We start from the raw sequence: 22,645 nt of genomic DNA on the forward strand, positions 1-22,645 counted from the left end.
GATACATCGTAAGGAACCCCTGGAGGATGATGGCAAAGGGATGCTCAGTGTCCCTCCAGTGCCCTGTGTCCCTCAGTGTCCCCCTGCCATCCTCCTCTCCAACAGCCACAGCCTGCAGAGCTTGGGGAGTCGGGGCTTGACATCACCATGTTATCCAGGAAGTGACATCACCATGTTATCCAGGAAGTGACATCACCATGTTATCCAGGAAGTGACATCACCATGTTATCCAGGAAGTGACATCACCATGTTATCCAGGAAGTGACATCACCATGTTATCCAGGAAGTGACAGTGAAGTGCAAGTGAGAAATAGCACTTTATAAGCATTTGCCATAATAAGTGTATATTGGTGATTTGTATAACTTTTGGGGGGATATACAATACTTTCATATACATTTTTGCCGGCCTTTTCCTTTAACAATGTGGGCAACATTAATTACAGTATGTCCGCTAATACACACTGCTGAAGGTGGACACAGAAATCATCAGAACGAGGAACAGCAGGGGGCGCTTTTATCATTATTATGACAAGATGCACTTAAAGTGTGACTCTCTGGATTTATATATGATGTCCTATATGAAGAAAGCAGCAAAACTGTAAATAAATTGCATTCAGGATTGAGAATCACATGTAACATTTGAATTGCAAAATGATCAGTGCACAGACAGGGGCATGAAAGGATCAGCTGGTGATTAAATTTCATAAAAATTAGTAGGCGGATGTAAAGTGATCCGAATCCATCCAGGCTTAGTATGTCTTACAGAGTCACATGGTCTGAACGCAGCCTCTCAATGGGAAATGAGCCTGGCTAATGACCTGGGATTTCCACTTCATCTGCTCATTACGGAAACAGGAGATCCTCAAATGAAGCTTTTCTAGATTTATATTATGTGTATATATACTAATGATGGCGGCATCGTAGGTGGATTTGTTAGTCACATTGATGGAAACTCATTAATATAAGAGGAATGATTTATTTTCATACAAAATTATGTATTTCCACAAATACTGCGGCTGAAGACAATACATGACATACAATGCCGAGATCTACTTTATGGATACACCAGGAATATGCAAATGCTTCGGCAGGGGTGGCGATTAGACATAATATAGTGCAATATTAATTGCTTAGGCTTGTGAATGGACTTGACGATATTCTGTCGGCTCTATATCAAGCACAGAGCTGCAGATATGGGTAGATAGCTAAAAGGGAAATAAACAAATGATACCTGTCTCTTAGCTGAGTTTGCAAAAGTTATAAAATCATGTTTTCCATCCAAGCTGCAAATTTGCTGAGGTTGTGCTTGGCTATCCTTCTGTAGCTCCCCCTTCCCCCAACACTCCTTGCCCCGCATGACAGCTTTGTACATCAACCATGCAGGATAGAGTGGGAGGAGGCATGCATGCTGCAGCTCAGCACCGTCTCTTTATTGAGCTTAGCACAAAAGTTTGAGTTTACAACTTTTCAAACAGCCTTCAGTTAAGAGGCAAGTATCAAATGTTTTATCCACCTATCCGCTACCTGCCCATGTTTGCAGCGCTAGTTAATAATTTTTCAAGATAAGCTACCACGTGGGAAGCGTCACAATTTCTGGCTATTATATAATTTGGACATGGTATTGTCTATCAGATTTCTGCTCGGCAAGCTTCTGTGCAGCTTCTGACCTATCCAGTCCCTCCCTCTACCATCTCCATCGTTTGTAAATGAGTCCCAATAAGTTATAAAGATGAAAGAATGCTTAAATAGTTTAAAAAAAAAATAAAATAATCACTTCTGCTACATCAGTACAATTATTGATCGTCAGAAAAGGAGGTGTGATATACACAGGTGCAAAATTCCGTCCTACAGTATGCCGCACAGCCCCGCCTCCTGTTTACGTCCCGGGCCCGCCCTGTCATCATGACGACATGTAGGACTTGTCATATTAACATAAGAGGCGGTACTTAGACGTGCATGAGAGTCAGCGGCGCACGTCAGGGACAGGGGGGGGGGGTGTTTGGGGAGGAGGTGAAGAGGAATAGCAAGCTCCGGGCCCGCCTCCTGTGCTTCACCCTGGCTCATTTGAATATCCGTTCAATGGGGAAATTAACAGCGACCAGGCAGGGAAAAGAAAAATGCTCCACACCAGCTTGGTTAACATGTCAGCGCCAACAGATTGGTATGTATATCACAATATTAGAGGTCTGATAGTACACATCTTTAAAGGGGTACTCCGGGCTATGTGTATTTTCTGTGTACGGCCGGGGAGGGTGTGGATATAGAAGCCACCGGTCACTTATCTCCCCGGTTCGAGCTCCGGGTCCCGGATCGCGCTGCCACGTTCTCCCGTCCGGCTACCGCTACCTGGTCTGAGCTGCGGCCTGAGACGTGATGTCTCAAGGCAGCTCAGCGATTCTGTGGTTGTAGCGGAGTCCCACGTGGGCCGCTGAATGGCTGAGTTGCCTTGAGACGTCATGTCTCAGGCCGCAGCTCAGACCAGGAAGCGGCAGAAGGACGGGAGAATGGGGCGGCGAAATTCGGGACCCCACGCTGGAACCGGGAGGTAAGTGACCGGCGACTTCTATATCCACCCCCTCCCTGGCCATACACAGAAAATACACATACTGTAGCCCGGAGTACCTCTTTAAATAAGTTCAAGGGAGGCCTGGATGCTTTTCTTGACAAATATAATATAACGTGTTATGGGCATTAGATTTCCGGTGATACGATGATCCAGGGATTATTCTCATCGCCATTGGAGTCGGGAAGGAGTTTTCTCCCTGTGATGGGGCAATCGTCCTCTGCTTCATAGGGGTATTTGTCTTCCTCTGGATCAAATTAGTAGGGTTTCTCTAGGTTGAACCAGATGGACTCTTGTCTTCTATCAAGTTTAACTATGTTACTATGTATAGGGGCTGGAAAGATATTGAAGCCAATTTGAAACTCATTCAAAGCGCCCACTGTGCTGCCTAGTGTGGGAGAACGTCCCAGCAAGTGTCGCCCAATATAACAATGGGGTACGGATTCTGTAAAGGGTGAAAAACGCTAAAATAAATAAAAATAAAAAATCTACACAAAACATTTGGGCAAGTAATGTGACGCATGACAGCTAATTCTGAAAATTCATGTTATAAAGCTCCTATTCAGCCCCTGCTAATTTCTATCAGTCTCTGGGACAGCTGAGTGAGCACCAATGACTACTATTACAGTCCCCACAGGGGTCCCCGAGCATCCGAGAGGCCTGAACGCCACATTTCCATAGCGTCCCACTGGGAGAGCTGTGATTAAAGCCATACTAGTTGTCAGACTTCTTTCCAAGAAACAGATACGACGAAGAAGATTTACATAATGTAATATTTTACTGCGAGGGGGAATGTTTCCTTATGTTACTTTCTTAACGATTATTACATAGTTATATTCATTGACAAACATAAACTACCTCGGAAATGGCTGCCGTTATGTCACCTGAAAGCAAGGTGCAAAAAACTGTGACAACCAGCAAGTCAGTGGAGTATAAATAGTGAAAACTACGGAGTATGAATCGTGGCTTACTGTAGTTGGTGTCATTAAAGGGGTACACCAGAAAAAAAAATCTATTCAACTGGTGCCAAAAAGTTATACAGATTTGTAAATTATTTCGATATAAAAATCTCAAGTCTTCCAGTACTTATAAGCTGCTGTATGTCCTGCAGGAAGTGGTGTATTCTTTCCAGTCGGCTGCCACTTCTGTTCATGTCAGGAACTGTCCAGAGTAGTAGCAAATCCCTAAAGAAAACCTTTCTGGCTCTGGACAGTTCCTGACATTGACAGAGGTGGCAGCAGAGGATACCATGTCAGATTGGAAAGAATAAACCACTTCCTGCGGGACATACAGCAGCTGATAGGTACTGAAAGAATTTAGATTTTTATATAAAAGTAATTTCAAAATCTCTATAAAACTTTTTGACACTAGTTCTTTTGTAATAATTTTTTTTTCTCCAGCGTACCCCCTTAACAAGCAACCTTGAGTGACAACTAAAACCCTGACTTTCTTCTCTTCTCACTTTTCTTCTTTATTATGATAAAAGCTGAGCATAAGAGACCGTCATTACAATGCACAGAGTGGTAAACAGCTGTGAGAATGTTCCCGGATACAAGAAAACGGGAGGTTTGATAAAACGTTATAAGGAGCAGGTTCACTTCCTGCAGTCACTTTACAGGCTTGAGCTGCTTTACCTAAATATATTATACTCAAAAATAAATTCAGTGGTACCTTGGTTTAAGAGTAACTTGGATTAAGAGCAGTTTGCAAAAAGAGCTCACAGTTTTCCAAAATTCTAACTTGGTTTAAGAGCATTGCTTTGGTTTAAGAGCTCCCTGTACTGGGTGGGAGGGAAGTGGGGGAGCAGCATTGCCTGCACAGGGTGGTCTATAGCACCCATGGAGTCTCCCTCACCTTCCAAATCATAGAAGATCCACTTAAGGCTGGGGCTTACATGAGGGGGCAGGACTGTGGATGTAATCTCTTTATAGCTGTAACCCTTCTCTCCCTGGAGTGCTGCTATAGTGTGCCCATATCTGCCCTACTAACACTCAGCTATACACACTGCTGCTATAATATGCCTGCACTCACACTCAGCTATACACACTGCTGCTATAATGTGCCTGCACTCACACTCAGCTATACACACTGCTGCTATAATGTGCCTGCACTCACACTCAGCTATACACACTGCTGCTATAATGTGCCTGCACTCACACTCAGCTATACACACTGCTGCTATAATGTGCCTGCACTCACACTCAGCTATACACACTCCTGCTATAATGTGCCTGCACTCACACTCAGCTATACACACTGCTGCTATAATGTGCCTGCACTTAGACTCAGCCATTCAAAGTCTTGTATATAAAGTTTGTCATTGTCCTGCTGCCCAGCTTTGTGATTCTCACTTCCTGATTTGTCCATGCTGAACACCCCCCCCCCCTTCGCCACTGCTATCATGTGACCACACAGACCTCTGACAGCAGCCCTGCTTCTCTATTCTAGCCTGTTGTACTACACTACTGCATTATGGGGATCTGCAGTTCCATTCTGTATCTAGAAACTGCTGCTGTTTTTCAGGTCCACAAGCTGATTGCTATACTGTACAGTAACTTATAATATCACATATTTAAGCTGTTTCTAAATGTTTGTTTAATCTGTTTTACATGTTATTCAGAATAAAAAATCATTATTTTGGGACGTGGAACCAATTGTCTGCATATCAATGATTTCTTATGGGAAAATTTGCTTTGGTTTAAGAGTGGATTTGGATTACAAGCGCAGTCCCAGAACTAATGATGCTCATAATCCAAGGCACCACTGTACTACAGTATACGCAGCTTATCCTGTCCAAACTTTACACTAAAACTATTAGTATGGAAACAAAACAAAGGTGTACACAATGGGGAGGGAGAAGAGGCGCTATACAATGATATATAACATTATTACTAATGTTATTACACACTATCAGCACCTTGGGTGAGGTCTGAGTGCTGAAAGATTCCCTTTAAGAATAAAGCTAGATCTTACCTTGGTTGAGCTGAGTTGACTCAATGATCTGTATTCCATTCACTGAGCACTGGGCTCCATTCAGTGGTATAAGGGTCACCCTGCCATTAAGATTTTCAAAGATGCAATGTTCACTTTCCAAATCCAGACCGTGCAGAACTGTAAATCATGTAGAGAGGTTGGTGAGATTACTGATATTATTATAAAATAGCCACAAAACTTTTCCCAGTATTATTTAGTGGCTTAAAGGGGTATTTTCTTCTTAAAGTGGTACTCTTTCTTTCAAATCAACTAATTTGCTTCTATTTCTCCTATCTTCCAGTACTTATCAGCTGCTGTATGTTCTGCAGGAAGTGCTGTATTCTTTCCAGTCTGGCACAGTGCTCTCTGCTGCCACCTCTTGTCCGACACAGGAACTGACCAAAGCAGTAGCAAATCACTATAGAAAACCTCTCCTGCCCTAGGCAGTATAGAGCACTGTGTCTGACTGAAAAGAAAACACCACTTCCTGCAGGACACACAGCTACTGATAAGTACGGGAAGACTGGAGATTTTTAGAATAGAAGTAAATTGCAAATCTATATAACTTTCTGAAACCAGTTGATTTGAAAAAAAAGGAGTTTAGCCGAAGTACCCCTTTAGGGTGCCTTCACACCTACCGGATCCACAGCGGATCTCACTTCTGCGGATTCGAAGGTACTTTATGCCCTCGGTGGCGGGCTGCAGGATGCGGCGGGGGATGGGGAGATGCGGCCAAGGATGGGCTAATGCGGCGGCGGGGCTGCGGACAACGAGGGGTTAAAGCACATATTCACAGCGGGATGTTAATCCCGCTGCGAATATGTGCTATCATAGGGGTGAATAGTACCGGATCCGCAGCGGTTCTCGCTTTGAATCCGCAGAAGTGAGATCCGCTGTGGATCCAGTAGGTGTGAAGACACCCTTAGGGTGTTTTCTTATATCTATAGGATAGGGTATAACACGCTGAGCGGCAGGGGTTTGATCACTGGAACCCCTACTGATCCCGAGAACAGAATTGTCCTTGGAATGAGACAGTAAATGGCTGGTTCAGGCCCGATATTAGAAGCTGCGCTACATATAAATGCCCAGTGTGTCAGCCATTGTTTAGCAGGTCACGTTACCTATGTCTTGCTCTGATTCAGCATCTTCACGTCCGACATAGGTGCGTCCCTCCTGAAAGCCACAGACAGTATTAACAAGGTCTCACATAGAATTGGTAATTTAACACTTACAGATGACTCCTTTACACAATAATGCTTGTACAGTCTGGTATCTCTCACATACGGAGTCTCCATAGCTACAATTACTAGGAGTGGAGAACAAGGTAGCCATAAGCTTAAAGGGAAGGTCTCATCAGAAAATTACATTGTTTAAATAATGTTTTTATGTTAAACATATATTTTAAGAACTTTTGGTGACTTTTTTTTTTATAATTTCCATTTTCTATCTATATAATAAAATACTCTTGAAATCTTAGCTGAGACTTCCTGCTCTATCCGTGGGGATAGGAGGCTGCTGTAAAGTGATCTGTACAGCTTTACAGCGTCATATGACACCAGCAGCTTGCTGCACAATAACCTCCTCAAGGGTCGCAAAGTATGCTCAGTAATTATTCACATTCATCTCAAGGGGACAGACACTGTCTATTGTAGTCTATGTCCATAGGACTTGCTGTCAAGCATATCACTAAATACTGTTAAAAATATCTAAGGCAAGATGGAAGCCCCCATAACAATGTACAAAAAGTAAAATACAAAAAAAATTTAATTATCTGTTGTCTTCACTGCATTCCTTCTTCTTTGGTGCAAATTCTATTATGGACTTCCCAATTCTGCTGTACACTCTAGCTGGGAACTCAGCCAACTTTACGTAAGATGTAGCTGGAGTGACACAGAGATAGCAGAGCGTACGGCAGGAACATAAAGTGCATTACAGGATGTATACTAGACAGGAAGTGAGACAATGAAGACAACAGAGCAGACATATTACATTAAAAAATTAAGGCAAGAAAGCATCTCTGCATTCCACTCAAACATAACTTTTGATATGTTGCTGTCCATGGTGACATTAACAATGCCTTCCTTACTTATTATCTATTTAGTCTCCTTCCCCCAGTTCTGAGCTGCTACTTTCTGCTGAAAATACAAAAATCTGTGTGTGAGCCTTTCTCTCTGTCTCCCCCTCCCCCTCCCTTCTGAGACAGCTGGTGTAAACCAGTCCCTGGCAGGATTTATCTGCAACATTGTAGCTTCTTTGTAATGCTGGGAGAATTAATCACAGGGAGTTGATTAGCAACTTGATCTCAGAATAACCCTCCCAGCATTACATAGAAGCTACAATGTTGCAGATACAGTCAGGAATTTTTCTGCATCATAAGAGAGGGGGGAGGAGGGGGAGACAAAGGCTCACACACAGATTTTTGCATTTTCAGCAGAAAGCAACAGCTCAGAACTGGGAGAAGGAGACTGAATAGCTAATAACAAGTATGGAATGAATTGTTAGTCTCACCATGGGTAGCAACATATCAAAATTTATGTTTGAGTGTAACATCCCTTTCAGGAGCATTTGACACCATTTGAAAATTCTATGTGCTGGGGTAAAGCTCAGAGAGCAGATGTCACACTCATGTTGCAAAACTACAATTCTAGAGATCAGCGAACCTGGAGCATGCTAGTGTGGATCCGAACCCGAACATTCGGCATTTGATTAGCGGTGGCTGCTGAACTTGGATAAAGCCCTAAGGCTATGTGGAAATCATGGATATAGTCATTGGCTGTATCCATGTTTTCCAGACAACCTTAGAGCTTTATCCAAGTTCAGCAGCCCCCACTAATCAAATACCGAACGTTCGGGTTCGGATCGACTCAAACCCGAACCCGGTTCGCTCATCTCTATACAATTCCCATCATGCCTGAACAGCCCAAGGTTTAGCTGTGCAGGAATGATGGGAATTGCACTATTCCCGGAGGGCCACAAGTTTGACACCCCTGCCCAAAATCACAATATTAGAATGTAAAAATATTCTCGATTTCAGTTCTCCTATAGAAGGAAAGCCATGAGAAGCTATTAAAGATATAATGCAGAATATTAAGAAATAGCTTCTCTTTTAAATAGAACTGCAAAATTCCTATAAAACTCCTGGAAAGCATTTAATATATGGCAGATCCACTTTAAAGGGAATCTGTCAGTTAAAATAAACCAGTGATATTGAAATAGACAACCTTAAGCTATGTACAGTGCTGCTGGAGAGTGCGCCTCATTCAGCATACATTTGTGAAATAAGGATTTTTTCTTTCTCTCCCTCGATTCCCCTGCAGCTATATACTGCCATAGCCGAGTAGCTGCATCTTCCACTTTCTCCCTTCGCTAACAAAGAGCTGGGAGAGTTCTGATCATTAAGATCGCACCTCGAGCTAAATGCGCCGACACGTAAGAAGCTCAGATAAGGATGCGCATTGTTATGTATAATGCTGGGGAAAAAAAATCTCATCTATATTAATACATTCCACTTTCCTCACTTCTTAGTCATTACAATATCGGGTAATAGGACGAAAATTTATATTTTATAGCAATTCCGAAATAAATTCGAAGAGCAAATAAATCTGCCATTTTTAATTTACGGAGCTCGTCTGATTTATTGATCTGGAAGGGCTGTTTACTGGGAAAATATTAACTTTATACATATCCATTTTAGCCGCTCTCCTTCAAGAAAGAAGCCGCTATATCTAGGCAGGGAATAAGAACTTTCTGGACTATGCTTTGCAGGTGTTTGTGGGGGAGGGACAAGAGAATGTTTCACTGCCGCAAGCGTCTGGTTGGTTGTGGATGAACCTAAGGGCCCTGTTACACGGGACGATTATCGTGCGAAAAATCGTTATATCGTTCGAGTTTAAACGATAACCGGTCTGTGTAATTGCAGGCAACGATCGAAAAATCGTTCGTATGTCGTTGATTGTTGATTAAAGGCCCTATTCCACTGAATGATTTTCGGCCGTTACGGCCGATAATCGTCCCGTGGAATAGAAGGCAACGATCAGCCGACATTGTGCAATAGCAGCGCTCGTTTGCTCCTCACAGTCGACCCGTGGAATAGGGCCTTTAGTTCTGAACCTAAAATCATTGCTAATCGTTCGCTGTAATTCCACATTCGTTCACTTAAGTTCCGAGTAAACGATCACAGTAAAGATCGCAATAATGATCGTAGTAACCATCGTAACTAATAGGGATGGTCCGAACCTGGTTCGGACGAACCCGAACCCTCCACAATGATAACCGCTGTCTGCCTGCTCCGTGCAGCGGGCGGATCCAGCGGGAGCAGCAGTGGTTTAAAAGTTGTATCTGGGTAGGTAAAATACATGTTAAATAGTTCCCCATCCTGGAGACTAAATCTGCTCCATACTTCTTATTACTTTATTAGTCTCCTTACCCGAGCTCTAAGTCAGCTGCATTCTGCTAAAGACACAGAAAATAGCTTTTCTCTTTGTTTATGCTCTGAACTCATTGCTCCCTTTGGAGACGCTTATGAAAATAGCTTCCCTGGCCGGCTGTCTCTGCACTTTGTGATGTCGGGTGGCCCCCTCTGAGGTCAAGTTGCTGGTGACCTCACTGTGATTAAACTTCCCGGTATCACAGAGTGCAGAGACAGCCAGACAGAGACACTGTTTACATGGGTGTCCCCCGAAGGGAGGGGGGAATTCATGTGCATAAACCCTTCACCCAGAACAATACTATTTCATGATTCTATAGCCACTATCAGGCTGGAAATTTTTTTTTTTTTCTTTAATGATGGGAAGAAAGGATATGCAAAATAGCTCTCAGACCTCTTGAGCAAAGAGATGTCCCTTCAAGTCAAGTCTCGCTCAGTCAAGGAGCCTTAGAACATTAACTGGGGATTTTATGCCAAGCCAAACAATCTCTCCAAAAGGAACGACTTCCCATCTGCAGACAGCTGTTTCGGGATTTTTGTCCCTCATCAATGCAGAGCAGGGTGTTGGCTGGCTAGTGAGAGGTCTATGGACGTGGGTAGTGGAGAGCCCGTCATAAAGACGTGTGATGAAATACAATTCTTATAGTTCAGTGCTGTTCCATTCCTCTTTGTATTTTAACTTGACATGTATTACTAACTAGTCAACTGGGTGTTATCAGCTAATGGGGGGAGGGGGCATGTCCCTATGCTGTCTAAGGCTATGTTCAAACATATTATTTAATTACTGTTAATTAGTGATATTTTGCCATTAATTGCACCATTTGCCGTAAAATAGCACTATTTTGCTGCAATTTAAAAAAAAAAATCACTGCAAAAAATGAGCTATTTTCCCACGATTGTGCAATTATAACTAAATATTGTGCAAAATATCACAAATTAACGCTAATTAACAGCTATGTGTAAACGTACACTCTGACTGATCTAATTAAAACTACACTGTACCCACAATCTGACTTCCCAAACCGATTGTACCTTGGGATAGCTGCTTTTAATCCGAGATGTGTCCCGGGGTCCGTTTGGCAGGGGATGCAGTTATTGTGCTAAAAAACAACTTTCTAAACTTGCAGCCCTGTGTCAAATTGACATGGCCTAGAGTGTGTGCACAAGCCTCTCCGTCCCTCCTCATCATTAGGAATGCCCCTAGAACAATTTCTCCTATTAATCACCTGTATGAACACTGCACATGTGCTGGATCACACAAGTGATGAATAGGAAAAATCCTGCCCAGGGCATTCCTAATGATGATGAGGAGGGAGAGAGAGGCGGTGCAAGGCATTGCAGGCCTAGGGCACACACACTCTAGGCCACGCCAATTTGACACAGGGCTGCAAGTTTAAAAGCTATTTTATAGGACAATTAACTGCATCACCTGCCGAATGGACCCCAGGACAGATTTTGGATTAAAAGCAGCTATCTGACGGTACAAGTGGTTTCGGAGGGACAGATTGTGGGTACAGAGTTGCTTTAAAGCTAACAGTGCCAGAAAGTGTAGGGGCATGCCCCAAAACTGGTAACACCTATTCAGCAATTTCTAGTAAGAACAAAAGAGGAACAGCACAACACAGAGTAATAAGAAAAGACTTCCATAATTGTTATTTCATGTGGAATACAAGTATGTAAAAGACAGGTCAGGAGGGGGTCTTCTTTTCCCTATAACTATCATATCACTATCATATGAACAGCTGTTCCCCTTACCTTGTAGAATGTAAGCCCTCATGGATAGAGATGATCGAACAGCGCTGATGTTCAGGTTTGTACGAACTCGAACCATTGGTATTTGACTCCCGCAGTCTTCTTGTTCTGTGGGTAAGGTGGAGACAGCCTGAGTCCCGCCTGGAAAACAGGAATACAGCCTGGGCCATAGGTTGTATTCCTGCTTTCCAGGCGGGACTCAGGCTGTCTCCACCTTCCCAACGGAACAGGAAGACTGCGGGAGTCAAATACCGATGGTTCGAGTGTGTACGAACCTGAACATGAGCGCTGTTCAATCATCTCTACTCATGGACAGGGTCCTTCCACCCTAAGTGCCATGCTTCCCCCCCGCCCCCACCAAGATTTGCTCTGTATGTTAACCACCATATCTTATGTACGGCGCTCTGAAATCAATGTTACTTTAAAAACTAATAATAAACATGATGATTATAATAACAGAAAATGCAAAGCAATAGTGCCCACAAAAATTTAAAAAGGTGAACTTTTAGTTATAAATCCAGCATTTCCGTGCATGCAAAAAATTCAGCTTTGCTTCTGAAGATTATATTGGCATCAAAGAATCCACATGTATTAACATGTTAAACCTGGAATCAAACGTCCAGAACAAAAAAGGTGTTCTCTGCATATGTGTGATGAACCATTTGCATCTGTGCAGTCAAAATGAAGAAAAATTCCATTTGTTGACATTTATTGGGCATGGCATTTAGATTAAAGGGAGATCAGCTGGTGTGCAATTCCAAAAGATTAAAAAGAAGACAGCTTAGCAAGAAAGAGCGCTACCATTCTTACCTTCAAGTGATACAATATAATACCGGTGCTCAGAAGATCATCGTCAATGCCAATGAGATGAGGCAGCTCGGAATCCAAAACCACTCCAATCCCTTCTTTCCGAAGAGCGAGAGTTTGCTCCTGCGTTGAAATGAAACATCGGGTTAATCTCGAGGGAGATGACGACAGGGCACCGGGTGAGTAAAGTGAAAATTACATTTGGACCAAAGTAGCAGGTAAAAACTTTTATTAAATTTGAAAATAATATTTGTTTACTTGAAAAATGGAGCCGAGATTTTCAAATTTTGTAAATGGATGTTTTGTTTATCCCGTAATAACAAAGACGCCGCCCGCACATAATGGAGATGTAGCCTTGCCATTTGACGAGGGCAGTGAAACTAATAAAACATCAACGCGGAACGAGCTGTTCTCTATTGTCAGCTTGACAGACATATCTGGTCTACTCCGGTGACTCTTTGCAAAATGGGATTATGGAAAGAAAGAACACAGGGCAGTCAGCTATAAATGAAACAGTCAGAAAGTTAACAGTGATCTGTCGACTGGACGGCCATTTGCATCTCTAATGGCGCTGATATCAGTGGAAAGCAGCGTCTGTCAGACCTGTCTTCTCTCCAGGGTCACATTTAATATTTTTGATATTTTAACACATTGAAAACTAATTTTCTTTAATTAAAGGGTTAATTCCTCATTCCCACAGAGTTATGAGCAAAAACAAGGGCCAAAAACAGACGATCTCATTGAGAATATGCCTAGTATTTTACAAAGTGAACTTTGGTGTCTATTTTTTCTCTCAGTATTTCTGTGGCTGGACTGGTCGTTGTAGCACCGAATGAGGCACTTGTCACGGTGGCCAGTATATTTGCCCACCCCTGGATACACTAGCACACAACTTTATAAAATGGAACTTGGTGTAGTGCAGGTGTCCCTGCAGAAGATACCATTAGGGCAATTAACAGTTTTTTCACAGTTTAGGAACCTCAAGAATACAATAGACGTTTGTACCTAGATTTTTTCAATACTGGGGGACAAGAGGATAAGAGTTGCTACTTTCAGGCACAGTGTGGTCGCTGGTATAGATATAGATAAGAGTTGACACAATCTCTGTATACTATGGACACTTGAAGTAGATTAGACCGTGACAAGAATCATTTAGAATAGCCTTAACTTTTAGTAGCTGTGGTTTTGGGAAATCTGTAGCCTACAGACTGGGGAACCTATTTAGATGCAAGGTACCATTATAAGGTAGGGCCATTATAAGAGAGTCCCTTATTCACAGGAATGAATATCCACCTGAGCTGTCCTGTGGGCACTAAGTGACACACAATGAGGGATTACTGGCCCATCTAGTGGGAAAGTTTGCTTAGTTTAACTACTGGCCTGTACCATACCTTAATACACCTGTATTTCCTTCAACGGTAGAAGATACAGCATCCCATTGTGAATAGGTTTAGTTTAATTTTCCCAGCAGTCCCTCCAAGAGGTGCTTTAGCTGGATATGGCAAGGGAGTCGCCAGACACAAGGAATAAGCACTAGTCCCACAGGCCAGGAAGAATCTCTCAGCCCCCAACTAGCCCCACCCTACTATATATAAGGCTCTTCGAGGGGGATCTAATTGGACAAGGGGACAGGAAAACCCATGGTGATAGGTTAAAGGGGTAGTGCGGCGCTAAGAAATTATTCACAGAATAACACACATTACAAAGTTATACAACTTTGTAATGTATGTTATGTCTGTGAATCGCCCCCTTTCCGTGTCCCACCACCCCCGCACGTGTACCCGGAAGTGTGGTGCATTATACATACCTGACCCGTGTCGCGCATGTCCGCCATGTCTTGCCAAGACTTTATCTTCGGACAGATGGCCGAACCGCTCCGACCGTCCCTAGTGCCGGCGGCCTTCTGCAGAGTCATCAGATGCTCAGCCGCGATTGGCTGAGCATAACTGTGCTCAGCCAATCGCGGCTGAGCACAGTTATGACGCAGAGAAGGGGGGCCGGCATCAGGGGCGGCGGCAGCGATTCGGCCGGCCTCCCGAAGATGACGTCTTGGCACAAGATGGCGGACGGGCGTGACACGGATCAGGTATGTATAATGCACCACACTTCCGGGTACACGTGCGGGGGTGGTGGGACACGGGGAAGGGGGCGATTCACAGACATAACATACATTACAAAGTTGTATAACTTTGAAATGTGTGTTATTCTGTGAATAATTTCTTAGCGCCGCATTACCCATTTAACATCCTCTGAGGTAGCTAGCTCAGGGACTAGTCATCGCAAAGAATTATTAGACAGTGGCATGAGTCATACAATAAATAGAGACATCAGTTAACCTTTCTGCAGTTTACCTTTAGCTGTGCAAACACATAAGGTGCAAATCACAATGTTACCTAGTGGCGGGAGCAGCATTATACAGACTTCATCTCCAGAGCCTATAACACATAGTACAGACCTATATGTGCTGCTACAATAGCAGGGGGCACCTGTTCTGGGACACTGAGCTTGGTGTCAGAGATAAGCAAACGAGAGAGTGTAGAATTTGATACCAGTGGCTAAAGTTGTTGGATGCAGCCCTAAAAACATGCCAGAGGTATGCTCATCCATTTGGGTGACATTGCCCATGCTGACACTGCCCACCGCTGAAGTCACTTACTGGCTGAGCGGGCAATCCATTAACCTGGTCGGGTACTTTCCCCCGACCCGTAACGTAGCAGGAAGCCAGGGCAAAGTGAGTTACATCAGCTTCCAGAGAGCCGGTGATACGGCAGTGCGGAGGAACAGGGACAGGTAAGTATACATTAATTATTTTCCCCCACCTCCTCGGGATTATTTATTTTCGCCAGACTGTCCGCTTTAAGTCCTTTCTTGAGAACAACTCTAAAATGTCCCGGGGGAACCTCCTCTACAAAACATACCCCTTTTGTGTTCCAAAACACAATTTTTTCCTCCAAAATCTGCACTAAAAACATCACATTTATACAGAACTATTCCTCCCAGAATGTATAAAAGCATGAATGACTCGTAGAGAACCGTCGCAGGAAATAGAAATAATGTCATTGTATTTTAATAGATTTATTTTTTACATATGACAAAATATGACAACGGTTTTAAGGCGACAAATGAGATCCGCACCACCTAGATTGTTTCTGTATAATGTAACTTTGCCAAATAAGAATTTAGAACATCCAGTGGGAAGAAGGAAAGGATATTGGGAATAGAGAAGCCCCTGAAAGCTGTCTATTAATCACGGTTTGGCCTGTCACACCGAGCTCCTCAGTAGCCCCTCTGGATCGATTATTTCCACTATATCTGTGCTCCACGAAGCAATGAAATTTGTCATTTTGTTCCTGAAGAAACTCATATATCCAGACAATGCAATGTTCACTTGTAAAGTATCCCACTGCAGATTATCATGATTCACAGCTTACGAAAATTATTTTTTTCCTCTGTGAATATTTCACTGCACTATACCTAAAAAGACAAAAAAAGACAAAAAACAAAAAAAAAACAGGCGGCTTCATTGTGCTGATGCGGCAGGGTGATGTTGAATAGTTAACACCTCCATGATTCACCCTGCCAAGCACAGGAGATATTGCATTATCCACATGATTGGGCATGATAGATTTTCCAGGGAAGCATTGTCACATCAGGTTTTAAAAGCTTTCTCAATGTCTTCAGAAGAAAAGAAAGTAAAACTAATTTTATAGTTTTTTTTCCTAGAGAAAAGATCAATATACTATGCCGCAGTCAGGAGCCGTACTTTTTTTTTTTTTTTTTTTAAATACGCTATGATTGAATACTGTATATTTATTTGGACAGACCCTCCAAGATCTGCATGGATGAGTTTCCTGCCAAGGAGCGGACTGGCTGGTGTCAGATTTCAGGTTCTTCTTAGAATTTGGCTCTTTGACAGTTCCAACTTTTGGTAGATCTTTATAAAAGGAGAAAATGGTAAGATGGCTTCTATATCCTAATTTCTAAGAGCAGATGTGGATGGATTATGATAATAGTGTGGAACCATTCTGAAAATTTTTAAAAGGACAACTCCGGTAATTTTTAAGGCAATTAAAAAAACATTACAAAGTAATAGGGTGGATTCACACAGAGGAATCAGAGCAGAGAAGTTCCCGCGGATTCCATCACTTGCCCCCACCCACGCATTTCCACCTATCACATAGACTCCATTCTATGGTCGGGCAGAAATCCACCGTCCGCTTAAAGAACTGACATGGCAATTTTCGATGGACGACGGAATTCGCCCGATCACAGAATGGAGTCTATGAGACGGGCGGAAATGCGCGAAGGGGCGAGTGATTTCTCAGTGGATTTCTCAGTGTGAACCCACTCTTAAAATGCATATGTACCTGATCCCTGTCAGCCACAGCTGGCGCCATCTAGTGTTGATGACGTCTTTACAGAGGGCTGGCCCCCCCTCCGCTATGTTGTCAGATGACTTACAGCTTGCTCAGCTCCGACTGGCTGAGTAAGCTGTCAGTCATCGGACTCTGCCAACCGAAGAAGGAAGGAAGAGATAAAGATGCTGACCAGGGCTCCAAGGACCCACGATTGGCAGGAGATTCAAACAAAGATGGACCCAGTAGTGAGGGCAAGTATAAAATATATATAAATTGTGTTTGTCTTTTTTTTTTTTTTATTCCCCCAATAGCGTCGGAGTTGTCCTTTAAGACATATCCAGAAATGGATACAGAAGAAAGGAATATTAAAGGGGTTTTCCAAATTATAATAATATATTACTATTTACAATGTAGGGGATAAGTGTCAGGTCACAGGGAGTCTGACTGCTAGGAACCCCCACGATCTCCAGAATGGGGCTCAGACTCTACCCACTGCATAAAGAAGTAGCACAAGCTCCATATTGGAGGGGGGGGGGGTGAAACCACACCTCCATATGATAACCAATTGCCACATTATGATGCCAAAATATTGCAAACATTATGCAGCCACTGGTTATTACATGCGAAAACTATTTTTGTCCACATGTGACAATCACCTGAACCCAAACCTCACCCTCCATTGTCTCAGACGTTATACTTTTGAGATGACAACAAAGTGTACCACCGGAAGCAGGGAGATGTATTGCTTTCTTCCTCCTCCTGGATAGCCTCCTTAAGTTGCACCACTGACTTCGATACGTAGATCACATTCCCAAAGTACTAACCTGCCAATCACCTTCTCCCTCTCCCCATCCTTGGTTGAACTCTTTGGTCACTTTCAACCATACAAACTATGCATATAGTTCCCTTATATTCTCCATGCACAACTATATCTAAAGATAGATATTATTGTTAAGATGCAATACTAGGTGAAGAAGCCGCCGTATTATATTCCAGTGAGAACATTACTTGACAGAAGGTTCCATTATATCAGCTCCTTTTGCATGAAACGCGTTGTTACATACAAGACTTATTCTAACAGTGGTTTTTCACTGAGAAATGATTAAAGGTTATTTCTCAGCTTACAATTGTGCTAACACCAGATACCTCACAGCACACGCAGGACAATACACACTGGGCTTAGCAAGCTGCTAAGATAGAGAAGAAAAACAGGGAGAAAAACTAGTACATAGAGATAAATTACTGAGAAATGAATACTATGTAAAAAAGTAAGGTGCCTGGACACACAACAAGAGAAGTACTGATATCCTAGGCCTTATTATGGATCCGTTCACACAGTACTTTTCTAGAAGCTTTGCCACTGTTGTACTGAAAGTGTCCCTGTCGTTATAACTTTCAAAACCTAAAATCAACAGTAGATGTGATATAAAGAAAGTTTGCAATTTACATTTATAATTGTTTTTTTGTTTTTTTTGTTATCATGGAAAACACGGCACTTCCTGTTTTCTGACACTTTTTTCTAAAAAAAAAAAAAAAAAACAGGAAACAGTCAGAAAACAGGAAGTCCAGTGTTTCCCAGGCCATCTAAACGCTCAGAGAGCGATGATTGATGGACACCGCAGCATCAGGATCCGCAGCAGATTCGATGGTGCAGATTTGATGCTGTGTTCAGTTATTTAAATGAAATCTGCTGCAGATCCTGTAAGTGTGAACGTACCCTTAGTCTGTTTTTTTCCACTTGCACAAGTCAGAAAAACTGCTGGACCTGGATTTCTGGTAAGTTCAGAAAATCTGCTGGACCTGTATTTCTGGTAAGTTCAGCTTTGTGTTACAGCATAATAACATCAACAAAAAATAATGAAAGTAAATTGCAAACTTGCTTTATATCACATCACATTACATTACATCTATTCTTTTTACACGACAACCAATACCAGGCAGCTGCTGCCGAGTCTGATACAATTTTGGGATGCAGCCTAAGAGGCATGGGTACATGTTTTAGCTTCCATACAATCACTGGTTAGACCCCATATGGAATATTCTGTACAGTTTTGGGCACCGGTATATAAGAAGGACACAGTTGACCTGGAGCGGGTGCAGAGGAAGGCGACCAAGGTCATCAAGGGAATGGGTGGGTTACAGGACCAAGACAGGTTATCAAGCTTGTGGATGTTTTTATTTTATTTTTTTAAAGATGTCTTAGAGGCGATCTGATCACTATGTACAAATATATGAATCCAAAAGACCATACTGACTTCAATGCGATTCTTTGGGTTTTTCGCTCATGTTCATCATTTTATAGGATATTAACAGGACAAAAAATGCTGAATGTTGCCTTTTTTGTTCTGTTGTTTTCTATAAGGGCCCAATCCCACTGAGCAAAAAAGACTAAATTTACAAGCGGAGTCCACGTGGCAGATTTCGCTTGAGATTCTGCCTTTCCTATTGCGTCAATGGGATTTCTCGTGCGCCTCTGCTCTACGCTCAAAGAATGAACATGTTCATTCATTGATATAAGGCGTTTCATAGTTATTTAAAGGGGTTATCCAGGCAGCAAAAAAAAAACAAACAAACATACTTACCTTCCTTGCTCCCCTCCCGCCGCACGATATTCCGGAGCTGCTGAGCTAATTAGTGGCCACAGCAATGTCCAGCTTTAGCCAAAGATTGGCTGAGCAGGCCTATGATGCTTCATCCCTGAACAAAAATGTCTTACAAAGCCATAAGATATTTTTATACTCTCTTCAATATTTTGCTGTCACTTATCCTACCAACCCTAAATTCTGCTCTGTGAAGTTGTGGAGGGGCTGTAAGCAATAAGATACATTCACCTCCTTGGTTGAACTTGATGGACATGTGTCTTTTTTCAACCATATTAACTATGTAACTATGTAACAAGCAGAAGCAAAAGTGCTGCATTCAGTAAAATCAGCATCTGATCTCTCTATGTGTTGTTTGTCTTTAGAAGGAGTTGTTCACCCCCAAAATTTTTTTCAAATCAACTGCTGTCAGAAAGTACCAGAGATTTGGAATTTACTTCTATTAATAAAAATCTTGAGTTTTCCCGTACTTATCATCTGCTGTATGTCCTGCAGGAAGTGTTGTATTCTTTCCAGTCTGACACAGTGCTTTCTGCTGCCACATCTGTCCATGTCAAAAACTGATCAGAGCAGTAGCAAATCCCCATAGAAAACCTCTCCTGCTCTCCAGGCTGGAAAGAATACACCACTTCCTGCAGGACATACATCAGCTCATAAGTACTGGAAGACTTGAGATTTTTTAACAGAGGTAAATTACAAATTTCTGGCATTTTCTGACACCAGTTAGTTTAAAAGAAAAAAAAAAAGGTGAACAACCCCTTTAATTGAAAAAGGAGTTATACAAATTGGACATGCCCTTTGAGCTAATGCATTCCGCTGACCATCAGAACAAAAGTTTTCCAACTTTTCCAGCGAAAATCTTTTTCTTTCAAATCAACTGATGTCAGAAAGGTATATAGATTTGTAATTTAATTATTTAAAAAAAATCTCCAGTCTTCCCATACTTATCAGCTGCTGTATGTCCTGCAGGAAATGTTTTATTTTCAGTCTGACACAGTGCTCTTTGCTGCCACCTCTGGCCGAGACAGGAACTTTGTCTCGGTTTTCTATGAATCCCCATTTAAAACCTCTCCTGCCCTGGACAGTTCCTGTCTCGGCCAGAGATGTCAGCATAGAGGACTGTGTTAGACTGAAAAGAAAACATTTCCTGCAGGACATTAAGCAGCTGATAAGTATGGGAAGACTTTTAACAGAAGTGAATTACAAATCTATATAACTTTCTAACACCCATTGATTTGAGAGAAAAAGCTTTTCGCTGGACAACCGCTTTAAGCTGAAAAACTCGGCTCTGCTACATCACATGTTACATGCCAAGACATTAAAACTCTGAGTATACGCTACCAATGACCTGTTTTGTAACACAATCATTAGGATAATTGTCTAATAATTGGGAGATTACAAAGAAACCCAGTGTAATCTTCAGCACATTGTCAGCTGGAGCCTGAATACATTTCCTTTATGCAATGTGAACTGACAACTAAAATTATAGCAGAAAAGAATAATTATAACCATTGCTGAGTCGCTCTTCACTTTTGTGCAAAGATATTTTTACAGCAAAATAACAAAAATCGTCAACTCTGCAAAATCAAGTGTAGAACGGGAAACCGGCAACGTTACCGAGATCATGTGACTGTGCGGCAGATTCTCCCATTTATTACAATGGAGAGTGTGATGAACGGCAAATACACCGCTATGATGATATCCAGGTCTCACAGCAATGGTGTCCAAACTGCCGCCCTACAGCTGTTGCAAAACTACAATTCCCATCATGCCTGGACAGCTTTGGCAAAAAAAACCAGCCTTTTTTCCATTTACACATTGTTTTATTTTCACTCAAAATGATAGGTCGTGTTTTGCTTTTATTTTACTGCGAGTGAACATAGCCTAATAGTGGTTAGTAGGGGAGACCCGTGGTCAACTAACTAACATCTAGCCTACATGTTGAAGTCCATGCGATGTCAGCCAGAACCTGCTGGAAGTGGATAAGTGGTGGAGATGAGGTAGCTGCAGATCCGCCGCGTGCTGCGTAGAGCTGAGAAGCAGGTGGTATCACAGGAGACTACCCAGGCATCAGTAATTCCCTGAAATGAATGTCAATTAAGAAGCCGCAGAACATCATCCAAATTTCACTAACTGGGTCACCTATTTGTTTGCAACCTACAATTTTGTGGTGCGACATTCGCTTGCTTGAAATTTGCAAATAAGATTATGTGACATTAAAGTGGGATAGGCGAGTTCGATAATACGCCTTCAATGAAGCCTGATAATATGCGTAACTCTATAATATCAGAGATATATACTACTGAGCACATAATAACCTGATATAAAGCCTAACCCATCTCCAGCTGCATACACATTATATAGGATTAGCATTACACACCCATACACAAGCTAGTTCTTGTTACCTAGCAACCACATGATGTCCTATCTGGGTGCCCACCGTCTGAGCACATACAGCTACATGCACTGAAAGAGTAAGAGGTTCAGTTATACCGCAAACGAGAAATTATACAAGAAATGACGTTGCTTAGTCCTCTTGGACACAACCATAAAAGTTACTAGAATGGATACAGCACCCAGAGGTGGTATATTATAGGAGTATCCTCCCCTAGAAGAACTGTTCTAGACCAAACAGGAGCATGCGATGGTATGATAGTATGGTAGAATAAGGATGCCCTATAGTTGTGTGTGGGGATGTCTTCAGAGTACAGTAAGCATCCACCAAGAAGAGATTAAAGGATGAGACACTCTTTAATAAAGCAGTTTATTTGCTACATCAAAACAAGTAACAGGGATGTGGACGAGTAAACAGGCAACAAACTGTTTCACACGTACCTCTCGGATGAGAGGAAGCACGCAGGTGCGTGCGAAACAGTCTGTGGCCTGTCTACTCGTCCGTGCCCCGGTTACCTGTTTTGATGTACCAAAAAAACAAAACAAAATGCTGTATTTAAGATAGTTTGGTGAGTGTCTCATCCTTTAACCTCTTCTTGGTGGATGATTATATTGGACTAGCACTGGAAGATTGAGTACCACCAACGTGGGTCCAGTCTAGAACCTGAGATATCTCGGGACAACTCTTCAAATGTTTCTTATCTAAAACAGTAAGGCCTGAGCTCACACTAGTGTACAAAGGACTAATTTGTTGGTCCATATTACTGCATTA

The 22,645-nt window shown here is 42.4% G+C and overlaps 1 protein-coding gene across 4 annotated transcripts in view; it reads right to left on the minus strand.

The window, feature by feature from the left end:
* KIF16B (kinesin family member 16B) overlaps positions 1-22,645 on the minus strand; it is a 244,720-nt gene that overhangs the window by 132,777 nt on the left and 89,298 nt on the right. For all 4 annotated transcript variants that reach the window (XM_069955207.1, XM_069955205.1, XM_069955206.1 and 1 more), the window contains exons 13-15: positions 12,525-12,644; positions 6,658-6,709; positions 5,537-5,674 (exon numbers count right to left, since the gene is read on the minus strand). In XM_069955207.1, the coding sequence (XP_069811308.1) occupies positions 5,537-5,674; positions 6,658-6,709; positions 12,525-12,644 (310 nt within the window). The remainder of the gene's footprint in view (positions 1-5,536; positions 5,675-6,657; positions 6,710-12,524; positions 12,645-22,645) is intronic.

This window comes from Dendropsophus ebraccatus, chromosome 15 (assembly GCF_027789765.1).
Source record: "Dendropsophus ebraccatus isolate aDenEbr1 chromosome 15, aDenEbr1.pat, whole genome shotgun sequence".
NCBI classification, from domain to species: Eukaryota; Metazoa; Chordata; class Amphibia; order Anura; family Hylidae; genus Dendropsophus; species Dendropsophus ebraccatus.